The 13,424-nt window shown below is 43.2% G+C and overlaps 2 protein-coding genes and 1 long non-coding RNA gene across 4 annotated transcripts; 2 read left to right on the forward strand and 1 right to left on the reverse strand.

Annotated features, from left to right (window-relative positions):
- The first annotated feature begins 114 nt into the window (after window positions 1–114).
- si:ch211-120g10.1 (E3 ubiquitin-protein ligase TRIM21) lies at window positions 115–3,558 on the forward strand. The gene is made up of 10 exons (XM_061302888.1): window positions 115–264; window positions 555–666; window positions 1,316–1,417; window positions 1,708–1,809; window positions 1,901–2,035; window positions 2,120–2,257; window positions 2,323–2,371; window positions 2,468–2,494; window positions 2,590–2,616; window positions 2,708–3,558. The coding sequence occupies exons 2-10, from the start codon at window positions 607–609 to the stop codon at window positions 3,265–3,267; spliced, it is 1,200 nt and encodes a 399-aa protein (XP_061158872.1). The 5' UTR covers window positions 115–264; window positions 555–606; the 3' UTR covers window positions 3,268–3,558.
- Window positions 3,559–3,835: 277 nt separating this feature from the next.
- recql5 (RecQ helicase-like 5) lies at window positions 3,836–11,568 on the forward strand. 2 transcript variants are annotated; one of them, XM_061303467.1, is made up of 19 exons: window positions 3,836–3,998; window positions 4,154–4,275; window positions 4,361–4,427; window positions 4,500–4,879; window positions 5,486–5,582; window positions 5,651–5,762; window positions 5,846–6,008; window positions 6,119–6,201; window positions 8,255–8,467; window positions 8,534–8,627; window positions 8,972–9,008; window positions 9,083–9,141; window positions 9,454–9,524; window positions 9,598–9,685; window positions 9,774–9,920; window positions 9,982–10,545; window positions 10,608–10,793; window positions 10,886–10,958; window positions 11,082–11,568. In XM_061303467.1, exons 1-19 carry the CDS (start codon window positions 3,887–3,889, stop codon window positions 11,210–11,212), a joined length of 2,799 nt encoding a protein of 932 aa, XP_061159451.1. In that variant the 5' UTR covers window positions 3,836–3,886; the 3' UTR covers window positions 11,213–11,568. The 2 variants fall into 2 exon arrangements, with proteins under 2 accessions (XP_061159451.1, XP_061159450.1); XM_061303466.1 differs by having other exon boundaries at window positions 4,361–4,879.
- LOC133170490 (uncharacterized) lies at window positions 6,057–7,974 on the reverse strand. Its single transcript, XR_009718588.1, has 4 exons — window positions 7,608–7,974; window positions 7,431–7,541; window positions 7,102–7,220; window positions 6,057–7,027 (listed from the first exon to the last, which is right to left on the reverse strand). It is a non-coding gene; the product is annotated as an uncharacterized LOC133170490 (long non-coding RNA).
- Window positions 11,569–13,424: the final 1,856 nt, after the last annotated feature.

The following is a 13,424-nucleotide window of genomic DNA, read 5'->3' on the forward strand; positions in this document are numbered from 1 at the left end:
AAAATATAATACATATTCACATATACTTTTAAATTAGTACAATACTGGCACAGTCCCGGTGGCGACCTCACAAAAATGGCTGCCGTCTGCGCCCACAGTCGGGTCGGAAATCGACGGAAAAAGCCGAAGTTCTCCGAAGAGCAGTGTCAGTAAGTGTAAACAAGGATATTCGCTGCAGCACAGTCGACGGACTTTAAAATCGTGCAACTCCTCATCTTTCGGGCGAGGTTAGGAAGCTGCTTCACTTGCTGTGCGTCAAGACAGGTAAGTTATTTGTGTTTTACTACCTAATTTGCATCGTAAATGTCATTTGTGCAAGTCTTATATTGCATTGCATTGCAGGAATTGCATTTTTTTTAAACTGCGCATTTGGTGCAGTGAAATAGTGAAGTGCGTTGACGTTGCAATCTTCGCTCGGGCACGGAAAACAAAGATGCACCGTAATTCCTACCACATTAACAAGAATTATGTGTTTTTAATCCGAGCATTTCCGAATTTGATTGATTTCTCAAAAAAATATATATGCCAATATATATTTCTGTATTTTCTTTCAGCATCGTCACATTACGAATCTTTGGTGTGCGTCTCCCATCACTGAGAACCAAGATGTTGCAATGCTTTCACTTCATGGTGGAACCTATCAAAAACATCGCCGTTCAAGTAAAGGTAAGGCAAGTTCACAAGGTGCACCAGTGTTTAATATGTAAACTGGATTTGTTTTGGGCTCATGGGTCACCTTGATGCTTAACCCTGTTTGGTAACTTATAATTGGATTTCACAAACTAAAACCCACACTCCGATAGAACCATGACAACACAATTGCATACTACTAAAATATTTTTATGACAATTCAAAACTAAACATACATCCAATCAAGCAAGTGTTAGTTTTGGATTTCGATTTAAAACTGCAAAATGGTGCTTTCATTGCAGTTTAAGTTCAATGCATTGCATGCCAGTTGACTTTTAAAAAAAAAAAAAAAAAAAAAGAGAAGGCGTTTTTGCATCTCAAGTGACAAGGTAGTGAAATGAAGTGACAAGGTGTAACATGGCACAAATCCTAGTTTTGTTCTCTGCTGACAAGTATCATTACAATCAGAATCCTTAATGCTTCCTTTCCAGTTTGACTTGAATGTAAGGCAGCAATGACAACACAGTCAAGCAAAACACTTCTTATTGACACGATAAGGCTGCTTAACTTGATTTTTTTCCCACTAACTTGCACCTTGATAAAACACAAACACTAGTAACTGTAAAAACATACTGGTGCTAGTGTGTGTTAGATAAGTCTCAATTAATCCTGAGCTTTTTCTTAGGCATCAAATGTGAAATCTAAGAAAAAGAAGATGACGGACAACTTGGATGAAGACCAGCTATTGATTATTCAACTGGCGAGAGATCTTGGTCGAGTATGCCAGGTGCAATTAAGCGTACTGTATGTACCGAACATAGTAATTACAGGCAATGTGTGACAACATATTTCAAAGGTGCAAAAACAATAAATCATTGTGTAGTTTTATCGCTTTGGCTATATCAATCATTCACAGCTATATTTTTTGTGTTATATTTTCTATGATTACTATGATAACTATTATTAATTACTACGTGTTCATTCATAAAATCACATATTAAATCAAAATACTATTTTTGGCAAATAGATCTTCACCAAAGCCACCACTGATTTGTTTCTCTGTTGTGCTCAATGAAGGATTCATCAGTCCTGGAGCTCATCTGGAACCAGCATGAGATCTGGCCAACTCCTCTCTGCTGGTTCTTTATTCTTGAGTGGGCTTCTATGTTTGAAAAAAAGGTACTTGTCTGGGTAAAATGTACATTGCAATATGAGAACGTGTCCATCAGGATTGGTGGATTGCTTCTGGGCTACTTTTTTTTATCCACAGGAGAGGGCCTTGCAGACCGATGGCTGGCCAGAAACTGATTGTGACAAAAAGTGTGATCTCTCTGAGCAGCAGGACATGCAGAAGGCCAAGTTAGGCCTCCTTGAATGGATGAAAGTACTGAGAGCTCAGCCTGAGGCAAGCAGTGGGATCCTCCCATAGTTAGATACCCCCCCCCCCCCCCTTCACAGAAATTAACCATTATTATTGATTGCTATGTAGCAAAGCATTCAGCCTGGAGAAACAGTGGCAAACATCCTAGAGGACTTAAGATCAGCCTGGCGTTGGGGCCGTGTGCCAAACCTTCTGAGTGCCATGGAGCTACTCATGTGGACTGTGATGCTGCAGGATTCAGAAAAGGTCTGTATATCTTTAAATGGATAAGCATCCCCAGCAAGGACTGAGCTTATATTTTGTAACTTCAGGATATCATACCGCAGAAGTGGTTGATCTGGAAGCAGAAAACAGAAATTGGTAAAACCAAAATATTATATTTAATATTTGAGTAAGAAATATATATTGAATGATTATTATCCCAGCTTTTAATTTGTTGCATTTATTTTGTTTCAGGTGCTCTGTCTTACGTTCCTCAGCCAGGTCAGTGGCCTTTTATTATTAGAACACCACCTCAAATGCTCAAACTGCATCAATTCACATGCATAAAATTCTCTTTTTTTTGTTTTTTTGGGCAGTGTGGGATTGGATCACAAACGCTGCAGGTAGAGTGTTAATTCTATCAGTGTTTCTATCACTGTAAACCTTACCCAGCCTATCTTGCTGTTAATATAAGAATTGTATGTCTTGTGTCAGTCGAAGTGACTCTGAACCAAGATACAGCCAATCCTGATCTTCTCATCTCTGGTGATGATAAGAGGATGCGTTGTGGATTTGAGAGGAAAGATATTCCCAACTACCACCAGCGCTTTGATGGCTGGTGGTGCGCTGTTGGTTTGGTAGGCTATGAATCGGGCCGCCATTACTGGGAGGCGGAGGTGGGTGAGCGAGACTGGCGGCTGGGCGTGGCCAAGGAGTCCGCTCTTAGGAAAGGCTTCAAGTCCCTCAACACCGACACGGGTTATCTGACCCTGCGTTTGGAGAGAGGCACTGAGCTTAAGGCACTCACCGTGCCCTTCACTGCACTGCCGGCGGGCCTCATCCCTCGAAAAGTGGGTATCTACCTCGACTACGAAGGCGGCCAGCTGTCCTTCTATGACGTGGACCGGCGTGCCCACATCTATACTTATAATGAGCGCTTCCATGAGAAGCTCTTCCCACTGTTTGGCACAGTGGAGATCATTAATGATCTGGTGATAAGGACCCTTGACGCCAATCCCCAATGTCTCTGCGCCACATCCTGCCTGTGGGGTTGATTTCGTACCTGGACAACTTTTCCTTCAACATCTCCAGCAGGTATCATATTAAGGAATAAAAAGGTGACAAGGTTATTCAAATCACTGGGAGGGATCAGCGATCCTGACATTCTTGTGCTTTCAAATAGTTTCAAGGCGTGACCACTCTCTGTGCTGCTGCTACTCTCTTTCCTCCAAATTAAAAGGTGTGCTCACATACTTGGTGTTTGGAAGGAGAACTGTACTATCTACATTGTCATGTACTGTAATTGTCATCATACACTGAATAAAAAAAAAAGTTAATGATGATGATACCGTCTCTTGTTTACGTAAACAGATTGCAGTTGTTTCACCATGCTGTCAAAAAGCATATCTAAAAGTCAGAGTGGGGATAAGTAAAGACATTTTAAATCAGCGTTGAAAATACCTGTTGACCAGTGTAATCAAAACGCTTGATTATTTTTTGTTGCCACAATTTTTTTTTATTCATTATAAAGTCCCGTGATTATTTTTTTAATTACTAGAATGATTTAATTTAAATCCTTCACCGATTCGGAAAAATACCCTTAAAAAAATAATAGGTTAAACATAGATCAGCTATGATGTCATCAATGTGCGACGCTGCCACCGTGTTGTGCTAATGGAGACGCGAGCCACGACAATAACATTAAAACAAGCTTTAAATACCCATTTTGGGTTCGACGGCTTCAGGTCTAAAGTGCAGGAAAATGTTATCAATGCAGTTATTCGAGGTAAGTTAAAACTCAAGTTGTGAAGTAATCTCTGCTCGATATTAGCCCTTGCAATACAAAGGGGGGAATTGCATCGTTTCTCAAAGCATAACGATGGGTATGAAATATTTGTGTCAAGTTGTTCTTAGAATGATTAAATGTGCCTCTTCCTGTAGGCGACAGGGATGTGTTTGTGTGCATGCCGACTGGGGCAGGAAAGTCCCTGTGTTTCCAGTTACCTGCTGTATTGGCTCCAGGCATCACTCTGGTTATCTCACCTTTAATTGCTCTTATTCAGGTCAGTTTGGTTTCATCATCCACATTTCAATAAATCTGCTAGAATTATTTTCCCACTCACCACTGTTTTCATATTTTCTTTCCAGGATCAAGTGGATCACTTGAGAGCTCTAAACATCCCTGCTTGCTCCATCAACTCTAAGCTCGCAGTAGGTGAGCGTCGGTTGATTCTTACCGATTTGCAAAGTGCAAACCCAAAGCTCAAGCTACTCTACATTACACCAGAGATGGTAGCTTCTCCATCATTCCAGCCTTACCTGACTGACCTGTGCTCCCGGGGCTTGCTGTCCTACCTGGCAGTGGATGAGGCTCACTGCGTCTCCCAATGGGGTCATGATTTCAGACCAGACTACCTCAAACTGGGCGAACTGCGTGCTCGCTTGCCAGGCATTCCCTGCATAGCGCTTACAGCAACAGCTCCTAAAAAGGTCCAAGAGGACATTGCTCAGTCCCTGAAGCTGCATCAGCCGCTGTCTTTTACAACGCCAGTTTTTCGCAGTAATTTGCACTATGACGTCATCTTCAGTGAGATTCTTCCGAAACCCTATGATCATCTCCATGCTTTCATTAAAAAGGCACTTGGTGGTGGTGTCTCAAAAGCACAGGTTGGTAGTTAATTCATTCATTCGCAACCCCTGTGGGGAGTCCGCTCCCTCGTGCTCGTCGGTACCAACGACTTTCACCATGCTAGCCCCGTGGTGACCATCTGCACGTGCCCCGCCCGGCTGGGTGCCCGGGACGCTGCTCACACGTTTGCCTGCTTTGTGGTGTTTTCACCGATTCACGACCACGGGCCATTGGGCGCCGTTGAACTGGACTGCCCTTACACCTGTCGATGGACTCCGTGGAGGCAATTTTGTGTGTTTTGGGGTGTTCTCTTGTATTGGGGGTGCTGGTTGGCTGCTGTTACTTATTTTCCTTTTCCGCTCATGCCATCTGTGTGTCTTTTGTATACCCACTCTGTGGTATGGATACTGCTGGGGCCCGAAGTTCCCCACCCTTGGGGATCAATAAATATTCAATCAATCAGTCAATACACACACATAGACATTTCCAGTATAGCTGTACTCTTCATCACCCATGCTGCACATGAGCTTACGTTGAAACTATATTTCCCTTACATAATAATAATGGTCCAAATAATAAGAGGGCATGATTTAGGAAATTAATGCATTTGGTCCTGCAGAAACCTGACTTATGTTTTCGGACAGGGTTGTGGTATTGTCTACTGTCGGACAAGAGAAGGTTGTGAAACTGTAGCCTACCAGCTTACCAAACTCGGTGTCCTGGCAAAGCCTTATCATGCTGGTAAGTCTTCCACTGTGGGTGGCATGCAGAGACTTAAGTTGTGAGTTATTATTTTTTTTTATTTTCAGGTCTGAAGCCAGGAGATCGTACAGAGGCCCAGGCTGACTGGATGGCTGGAAAAGTGGTGGTTATTGTAGCCACCATCAGTTTTGGTATGGGTGTTGACAAGGCCAATGTAAGGTAAAGCAGTAAATCTGTAGGTTGAGTATTTTGTTTTTGGTTTGTTAGCTATAGCTTCGTTTCCCTGTCCATTATTATCACAGGTTTGTCGCCCATTGGAACCTGGCAAAATCCATGGCCAGCTACTACCAAGAATCTGGACGAGCAGGCAGAGATGGACTGCCGTCCCTTTGTCGCATTTACTACTCCCGGAAAGATAAGGATCAAATTCTGTTCCTCATCAATCAGGAGGTGACACGGAAAAGGGTCAGTATAGCAGTGATTAATATTGCAGTTAAAAAAAAACAAAAAAAAAAAGAGAGAAGCTGAACTTTTATTCATGACACCATATTTTCACCATCATTTAAAACCTGCAGAACAAACGAGGTTATGCAAAGGAATCCGACAACACGGCCATAGCAGACTTCGACGCCATGGTTCGTTTTTGTGAGCAGGAAAGGTAAGTGATGATGTCACATTGTCTACTGGCTCATACCCTTTTATTCCAGTAAATGTCCACACCCCCACATTTTCTTTCGGATAATATGTTGTCTGCCAATTACGGCTCAGGACAGTCTCCGACAATCTTTACAAAGAATATCTTGGGTTAACTTCCTCATTAATGCTGCAGAAGATTTAGTCCGAAATTGGTTTCATTCCCTTTTATGTACAGCAGAGAGCAGACTTGACCACTCAATGAGCAAAAATTTTAGTTTGAGGCTGTCCTCTAACAGCAGCTCAGTACAATTATCAGCATTATTTACAAATGAGGTAAAAGCAGACAGTAAAATATAAATTGGGTTTTGAAATATAAAAAAGGCATGTTCATTTCAATCGCCATGTCTATTGGCCCATCTTAGAAAAGACATAGAGTAAACATGTTAAATAATGGTTTGGATGTGTCCTGTCCTCCAACCAGGACCGATGTTGTTGGAGACATTTAATTCAAGGAATGTCGATTGTCCTGACAGTCAGCTCCATCAAGTGGCTTGGCACTAAGTTAGGACATCGCTGTCAGTTGAGTTGTTAAAGAGGGCTGGGCTTCTTCTCGCTCCTCGGACACACCCAGCCTGGCCACATTTGCAAACAGGTCGTCTTGCTGAGGCGTGATAGGCAACCAGTTTTTAAGTTTTACGAGCGATTGAAAGTAACTTAATGAGGATAAGTAGTGCACATAATAGCTGGGTGTCGTTTAGATAGTCAAAGGTTAGTCCCCTCCTTTTTAGCCTTGCGACAACAGCAACAATATGTCGTGCAGATCAGGACGGCCATGGCAACAACCACCACTGCAGGAGAGCAAATAAACAATCAGCTTGACTACAATCCAAATTCTTATTCACACCTGAGAGCGGAGACTCACAGATGAACGTTAAGAGGATGAAGAAAGCTCCCAGATCGACGGGGTCGGCATCGGGCAAATTCTGCAGCTTGGCCCAAATCTTGCTCAGAAGACTCACTGCTTGCTCTTTGGGGTCCATCCTAATGAGAGAAACAAAGGAATGCTTACAAATAGTTTGCTTCAAATCCAGGTTGTTTACTTTCCTTCTCTGTCATCGTAGATATAAAAAAAAAAAAGGGGGGGGGGGGAGTGAGATTCTCGTTGTGAGAGAGCAAAACATTCTTCAAAAGCCCCAAATCAGTCGTGAGCAGACAAGTTGACGACATGACAATTCTCCCAGACATTCTTACCTGAGTGTTATTTATTTTTTTCCCGCTGGCACAAGAACCTCATCATCCAGAATTCCTCAGGTGCTGCGTAAAATTAGCCCTCATACTGATCTCAGGAGAGAGCAATTATATCTGCAAGGAGAAATTCACAGAAGCTTCACCTACTTTAGTTTTAATTGTGAGTAGAATACGACTCACTGTAGTTTGTTTTCTTCCGAAGCTGTTTTTCAGTCCAAGCAGGGAGAAGCGGAGTCTTTTTGTCTGCGTCTCTCTTTCCCCACCTCCTCAGCGTTTTCTCGTTTTTTTCATGGCTTTGTTAACAGCGTCCCGCTTTCTCGCAAGGTAGTCTGCATGTTGAAGTGGCTCCCAGCACCGCCTTTGTTTATGTGTGCGTGTGCGCTGTGTGAAGAGCGCCTGTTACACAACACGTGCTGCCTGTTTTTCCTTAATTCAAAGTTCAGGGAATTTTGGGAAAACTTGTAGTAAGACTTTTTACGAATAAATATTAGTTATTGCTCCAAGAAATGTACTTGAGCTGTCTTTCAATTTTGATTGAAGTGTTTTTTTGTTTTGGTTTTTCTCCCCACTTGGTAGCGCAACGTCACTCCAAAGCAGTATGGAGGCGGAGCTAAACTGCCTGTTGTCAATTGTCCCAAAGTCAGTCCCACGTTACAATGGAATGTTGAGTGGAATGGGAAGAAAACAAAGACGGCATTTATAAAAAAAAAAAATAAAAAAAAGAATTCATTACGCTCTTTGTGTTTCAGATTGACCAATGTAAACAAACTCTCAAAGCAGGTCCGAATTGTATTAACTCTTCAATATGTTTCCTGTCTTCCCATTAGTTGCCGCCATGCTACCATTTCCAAATTTTTCGGGGACCAGCCGCCGGACTGCGCGGGTGCTTGCGACTATTGCTCCAACCCGAAAGGCGTGCGAGCTCAGCTGGAAGCGGCTTACAGCACCAGCATCGCCGCTCCGAGCAAAGAACCAAAGAAACCGTTCGGGTTCGATCAAGAGCTTTACGGAGGAGGAAGGAAGGGATATGGCTTTGAGAGGTAGGTGGACTTGGGTGATATTGATTTTTATGCATTTGATTTGGTGACATTGTGTGCACCTCTTAGGTATGACGAAATCGCTGAAACCGTTAATGACGACGACGACAAGAGGAAAAAGGAATTCTCTGATCTCTTCAGGAAGCAGATGAGCATAAGGAAGGTAATGGAGAAGCAGCTACGTACAAACATGTTTGCAGGATCCCATCCTGGAATTGTCTGTGTGTGGAGTGTATGTGTTTTGCTTCTCAACACGTGTTCAGCGGCTGTTGGCATTTTAGGGCCCCTTAACTGAAGCCAGCTGTGGTAAACGGAGAAAAAAAAAATATTAACAACTGAAGCTGGCTCGGACAGTTTGCAACTTGTGGGCACTTGATTCATGATACATCGGACAGCGATATTAATTAATTACTAATAATATTAGACAATATTTGACAGTGGATATGTGAGTCGGCCGTTTTTGCATTTAATTATCTGCATTCATCTCATAGTTTGTTTTATTTTTAGGGACATGGCAAAGGGAACGATGACTTTATTCCTCCAGGTAAATTATTATTATTATTGTTATTAAGAGGACCCCTCAGGCTCATTTGTCACGTTCTGGTAATCCTGCTGTAGATGCCGACTGCCCACTGAAAGAGGCAAACAGTCAGCGGATCCCCAAGCTCCCCGTAAAGGTACACCACAAACACATTCCGCACAGCTATGGCATTAATTAGCATCGTTGCTGGAATTCACTGACTCATGTGTCGGAAGTTGTGAGATTGAGATGTTGATTGCAAACAAATGTAGCCAAATAAAAATACAACTGTGTTTTAGTCTTCCACTGCTTTTGGGGGCATGTAACTGACTTTTAAATCATATAATTGCTGGAGCTGTAATGTTAAAGCTAATATTTAGGTTGGCGGGACATTATTATATGTATTTTTTTTTTTATTGTTCAGTCTTCTGTTCAAGGACAATATTCAGTCATGAAAATTGTATTTCAGGCTAGAGAGCACTGCCTGACACTCTTGCAAGAGGCACTGTATGACCACCAGGGGGCAGACGACTCTTTTGGGTATAAAAAGCAAAAAGCAATATTATAAATGTATTCATTATAATGAATTGTCCTCTATCTCTTTTCACTGCAGTGGTCTGTCTTTAGCTGTGGATATTGAACATGAGGTGTTCAAGAGAAGCAAGTCGTCTAACTTGTACAAAGCGGCAATACTAAAGAAGGTTTCATGCACACCTACATCCTTACGTTGCTTTATATTTATAAAAGAAGGTTTGGACGAGACTTGACAACTATCACTTTGCAATCGAGGTGTCCGAGTTGAAGAAAGCACCAGCCGTAAGAGACGTGGAGAAGACCATCGTTGGTAGCGAGACCACGCTAAAACAGGAAGACAAAGCTTCTACTTCCTTTTCCGGAGACCTGCATGGGTTCAAATCTGCATCGGAAGTCTACTCAGTGAGTTGGAGCATCTCACACACTAAATTCACCTGTAATCCCTTTCTTGCCATTCTTCCAGATGAAGCGAAAGAGAGTTGGAGCAGGTTATACTGGCTCATCCAACCCACTAGCTGAAAAACAACAGCCGAGAGGCTCGGCGGCGGACAACGCGTCTGTCCAGGAAACACCAAACGGTGGCTCAGTTGGAGGGATTCAACGGAGTCTGCTCAGCAATCGGTGTGACAAACCATCGCCTGTGACGTCATCCATCCGAGCGAGGACAAACTCCGCCGACTCTGCCTCCTTGAGCAGCCCCACAAAGAGAACCTGGAGCAAGAAGCAGCAGAAACTGGAGGAAGCTGCAAAACATTCTCACAGCATTTCTCACTATTTTGCCAAGTCTCAAACAATTAAGGAAAGCCAAGAGGTGGAGACCAGTATCGTGATTTCAGATGAAGACCTTGACCCACAGCAGAACTCTCCTGAAGGTGGTGCTATTGAGCCAGTTATTGGGGATGTGATGCCAGCACAGAGCAGACTTGGAGTCATAGTCATAGATGAATTCAGTGATGAACAAACGTTGCAACTGAATCCACTCGGACATAACACAACAGAAGAGCACAACGCAGCCGCGACACAAGAGGTACGTCTCCGTCAGGTTTTAAAACGCTTGTCCCACTCTGATTATCTAACTTTGCCAAACAGGCCCACGCTGAAGAAGCAATACCAGAGCAGCCTCCTCCGGCAAAACGAAGCCGTCTGGTGGACAAGAGCGACGTGCGGAAGAGAACCGTGAAGGAGCCAACGGAGACTGTGACGCTGAAAGAGGCGGCTGACGTGGTGGTCCGCTACTTGGACCCTTTTTACACTCGGGGGAAGTTTGCCAGCAAGGTGTGCCAGATGAGCAAGTTCTTCAGCAAGTCTACGATTCCTTTAAGGAACCTTGCGCTAACTCAACCATGTCCTCCTTTTTTTGTCGGTAGGACCTCTTCAAGTCCTTCGCTCGCTATTTGTCCCACCTTCTTGCAGAGGGGGGGACTCTTAAAAAGGGACAAGGTAAAACGATTATTAATGATCACTGTACTGTTTTTTTGTCATAACCCTGTGCCTTTTTGCAACTTTATGAATATCCCACTTATGAACGTTTGCTTTTTCTCATCTGTCTCCGTTGGCCCACAGTGAAAACAGAAGCGAAGTCTCTCATCAAGCACTTCTTCTGCAAGGTGAAACGCTGCGAGAGTGAAGCGGACTGGAAACATCTTAAAAGACCGGACTACTGTAAAAACTCAGCTAATCAGCAACGACTATGAAGAAAAGAATGATTTATGGAATTTCTCTCTGTTTGTGCCTTGGGGTTTTTCTTCACTTGACCTCATGTTTCAACGCACAGAACGACTAGGTTCAGCTTCAAATGTTTGAGCCATAATGCTCTGCTCTTAAATCTCCAATGGAGAAATGGATGTGAATTATACACAATGCTATTGTTTTGGCTCAAAATTATTTTCTGTTGATTACTGATTCATTCTTGTACCATTTTTTATTTGTAAATATTTTGTATATTTTGTACGTGGCGATAAGCCAAAGAGCATTGCCACCCCTCAGTGCTTAATTGTTCATGTTAATGTCCACATTGACAATTCGGGTATAAAAGTGGTTGTTATATGAACAGTGGAGCCCTCTGTGTGTTTCCTATTTTGCTGTCCACATGGATGCTAAAATAATGTTAGGTTCACCATGCACTAACCACTAACTAGCGATCCACTAACCCGGAGGTCCCCAACTACTGGGCCGCGGACCGGTACCGGTCCGTGGGTGACTTGGGACCATTTTTCACATGGACTGCTGAACCTCAAGTATTTTATTATGGAAAAATTTGCAGCAGAGTTGCTAACCCTAACCCTCTAAAACCATGTATTTTCCATACAATATGAGCGAGGGTTCCATAGTGTAGTGGTTAATGTTCTGGATGTCCCCCCACCCCCCCAGCGACTCACGTTCAAATCCCAGTATGAGCCATAGCAGAACGATCCATGGTCTTCAGATGCCGCGCTGTCGCCATCTCCTGGTCAGTTAGTGAAATGCTTTTGCTGATGTTTTTTTTTCTCTCAATTAAAACAAATCAATCAGCCAGTTGGTTTTCTTTATTTAATCTCTGATATCAGACAAAACCAAATTGTGAATCAGTCACCTAGGCCAGTGCTTCTCAAATAGTGGGGCGCGCCCCCCTTGGGGGGCGCGTGCTATTCCTGGGGGGGCGCGTGTGACCCTGGGGAACAGGCTTTTTTTTTGGCAGTACTAGAATAAAGTGTAATTGCGCGTTTACTACAGCAGGGGGCAGTGGCGCTCTCATTGTTACTTCTGTCACGTTTGCGACAGTGCAACATTTTACGACTTACAAGACAAGTTAGGATAGTCACGGTGGGGAGGGGGGGCGCGAATAGTTTTCTTCTTGCTGGGGGGGGCGTAACAGAAAATAATTGAGAAGCACTGGGTTAAATAAAGGTTAACCTAAAAAAAAAAAAAAAAAAAAAGTGAACCCTGAACTTTGAACCCGTGGTGACCCGCGGTGACCCGCGGTGACCCCGTGGTGACCCCGTGGTGACCCCGTGGTGACCCCTGGGTGACCTTTGAAAACTGAACTTTAAAAATCGAAAATGTGCACATGACCCCGTGAACTTTGAACCGACCTTTGACCCCTGGGTGAACTTTGAACCGTAAACTTTGACCTTTGACCCCTAGCTAATTACGTTTTTTTTTTTTTTTTTAAACCGGCATAGCAGAACGATCCATGGTCTTCAGATGCCGCGCTGTCGCCATCTCCTGGTCAGTTAGTGAAATGCTTTTGCTGATGTTTTTTTTTCTCTCAATTAAAACAAATCAATCAGCCAGTTGGTTTTCTTTATTTAATCTCTGATATCAGACAAAACCAAATTGTGAATCAGTCACCTAACCACAGGCCACTTTATTAGGGATAAAGCTTAAGTGAAAGACAAAAGTGCCACACCCGCCCTCACCTCCTAAAATGCTGTTTGATCTGTGACGTCATTCGGACACTCCATTAGGTACACTGCCATTTTCAGGTGTACCTAATCACAGGCCACTTCATTAGGGAAATATCATGGTCAAAGCTTCACGGAAAGTGAAAAGTGCCACACCCGCGTTCAAAATTGAGCACTTTGACCTCAGCCAAGCACAAATCAAATTCCGTTTGGGTCTTTAAATCATTTATTATATTAAAATATTTCTTCACGGATAAATTATAAAATTTGTAAGTGTTACAAATAAAAGATTACGTTTGAGGTACCACTGTAGTTACAGAACAGTTGACGCATACAAACAGTGACAAGAATGTTATTTATGCGATAGAAAAAGATGGCCACTGACAAAAAAAAAAAAAAGGGGGGGGGGGGGGGTTAACTCCAGCTCAAGCATCAATCTGGAGTGCCAAGATGCCATGTGTTTGTGCAGGGCTGCCACGGCGATAAGGATGAAGTGCAGGCAAGATCGAAAGGGAGACATCAA

Source organism: Syngnathus typhle, linkage group LG17 (assembly GCF_033458585.1).
Source record: "Syngnathus typhle isolate RoL2023-S1 ecotype Sweden linkage group LG17, RoL_Styp_1.0, whole genome shotgun sequence".
Taxonomy (NCBI): Eukaryota; Metazoa; Chordata; class Actinopteri; order Syngnathiformes; family Syngnathidae; genus Syngnathus; species Syngnathus typhle.

What these genes read in the sequence shown, in the direction of transcription:
- si:ch211-120g10.1 (XM_061302888.1), top strand. Translation starts at nt 607, where the DNA reads ATGTTGCAATGCTTTCACTTCATGGTGGAACCTATCAAAAACATCGCC. An exon ending in TGCTGCAGGATTCAGAAAAG is followed by an intron (nt 2,258 to 2,322) that starts GTCTGTATATCT and finishes TTGTAACTTCAG; the next exon opens with GATATCATACCGCAGAAGTG. An exon ending in GTCTTACGTTCCTCAGCCAG is followed by an intron (nt 2,495 to 2,589) that starts GTCAGTGGCCTT and finishes TTTTTTGGGCAG; the next exon opens with TGTGGGATTGGATCACAAAC.
- recql5 (XM_061303466.1), top strand. Translation starts at nt 3,887, where the DNA reads ATGGAGACGCGAGCCACGACAATAACATTAAAACAAGCTTTAAATACC. An exon ending in CTTTAATTGCTCTTATTCAG is followed by an intron (nt 4,276 to 4,360) that starts GTCAGTTTGGTT and finishes TTTTCTTTCCAG; the next exon opens with GATCAAGTGGATCACTTGAG. An exon ending in CGATGACTTTATTCCTCCAG is followed by an intron (nt 9,009 to 9,082) that starts GTAAATTATTAT and finishes ATCCTGCTGTAG; the next exon opens with ATGCCGACTGCCCACTGAAA.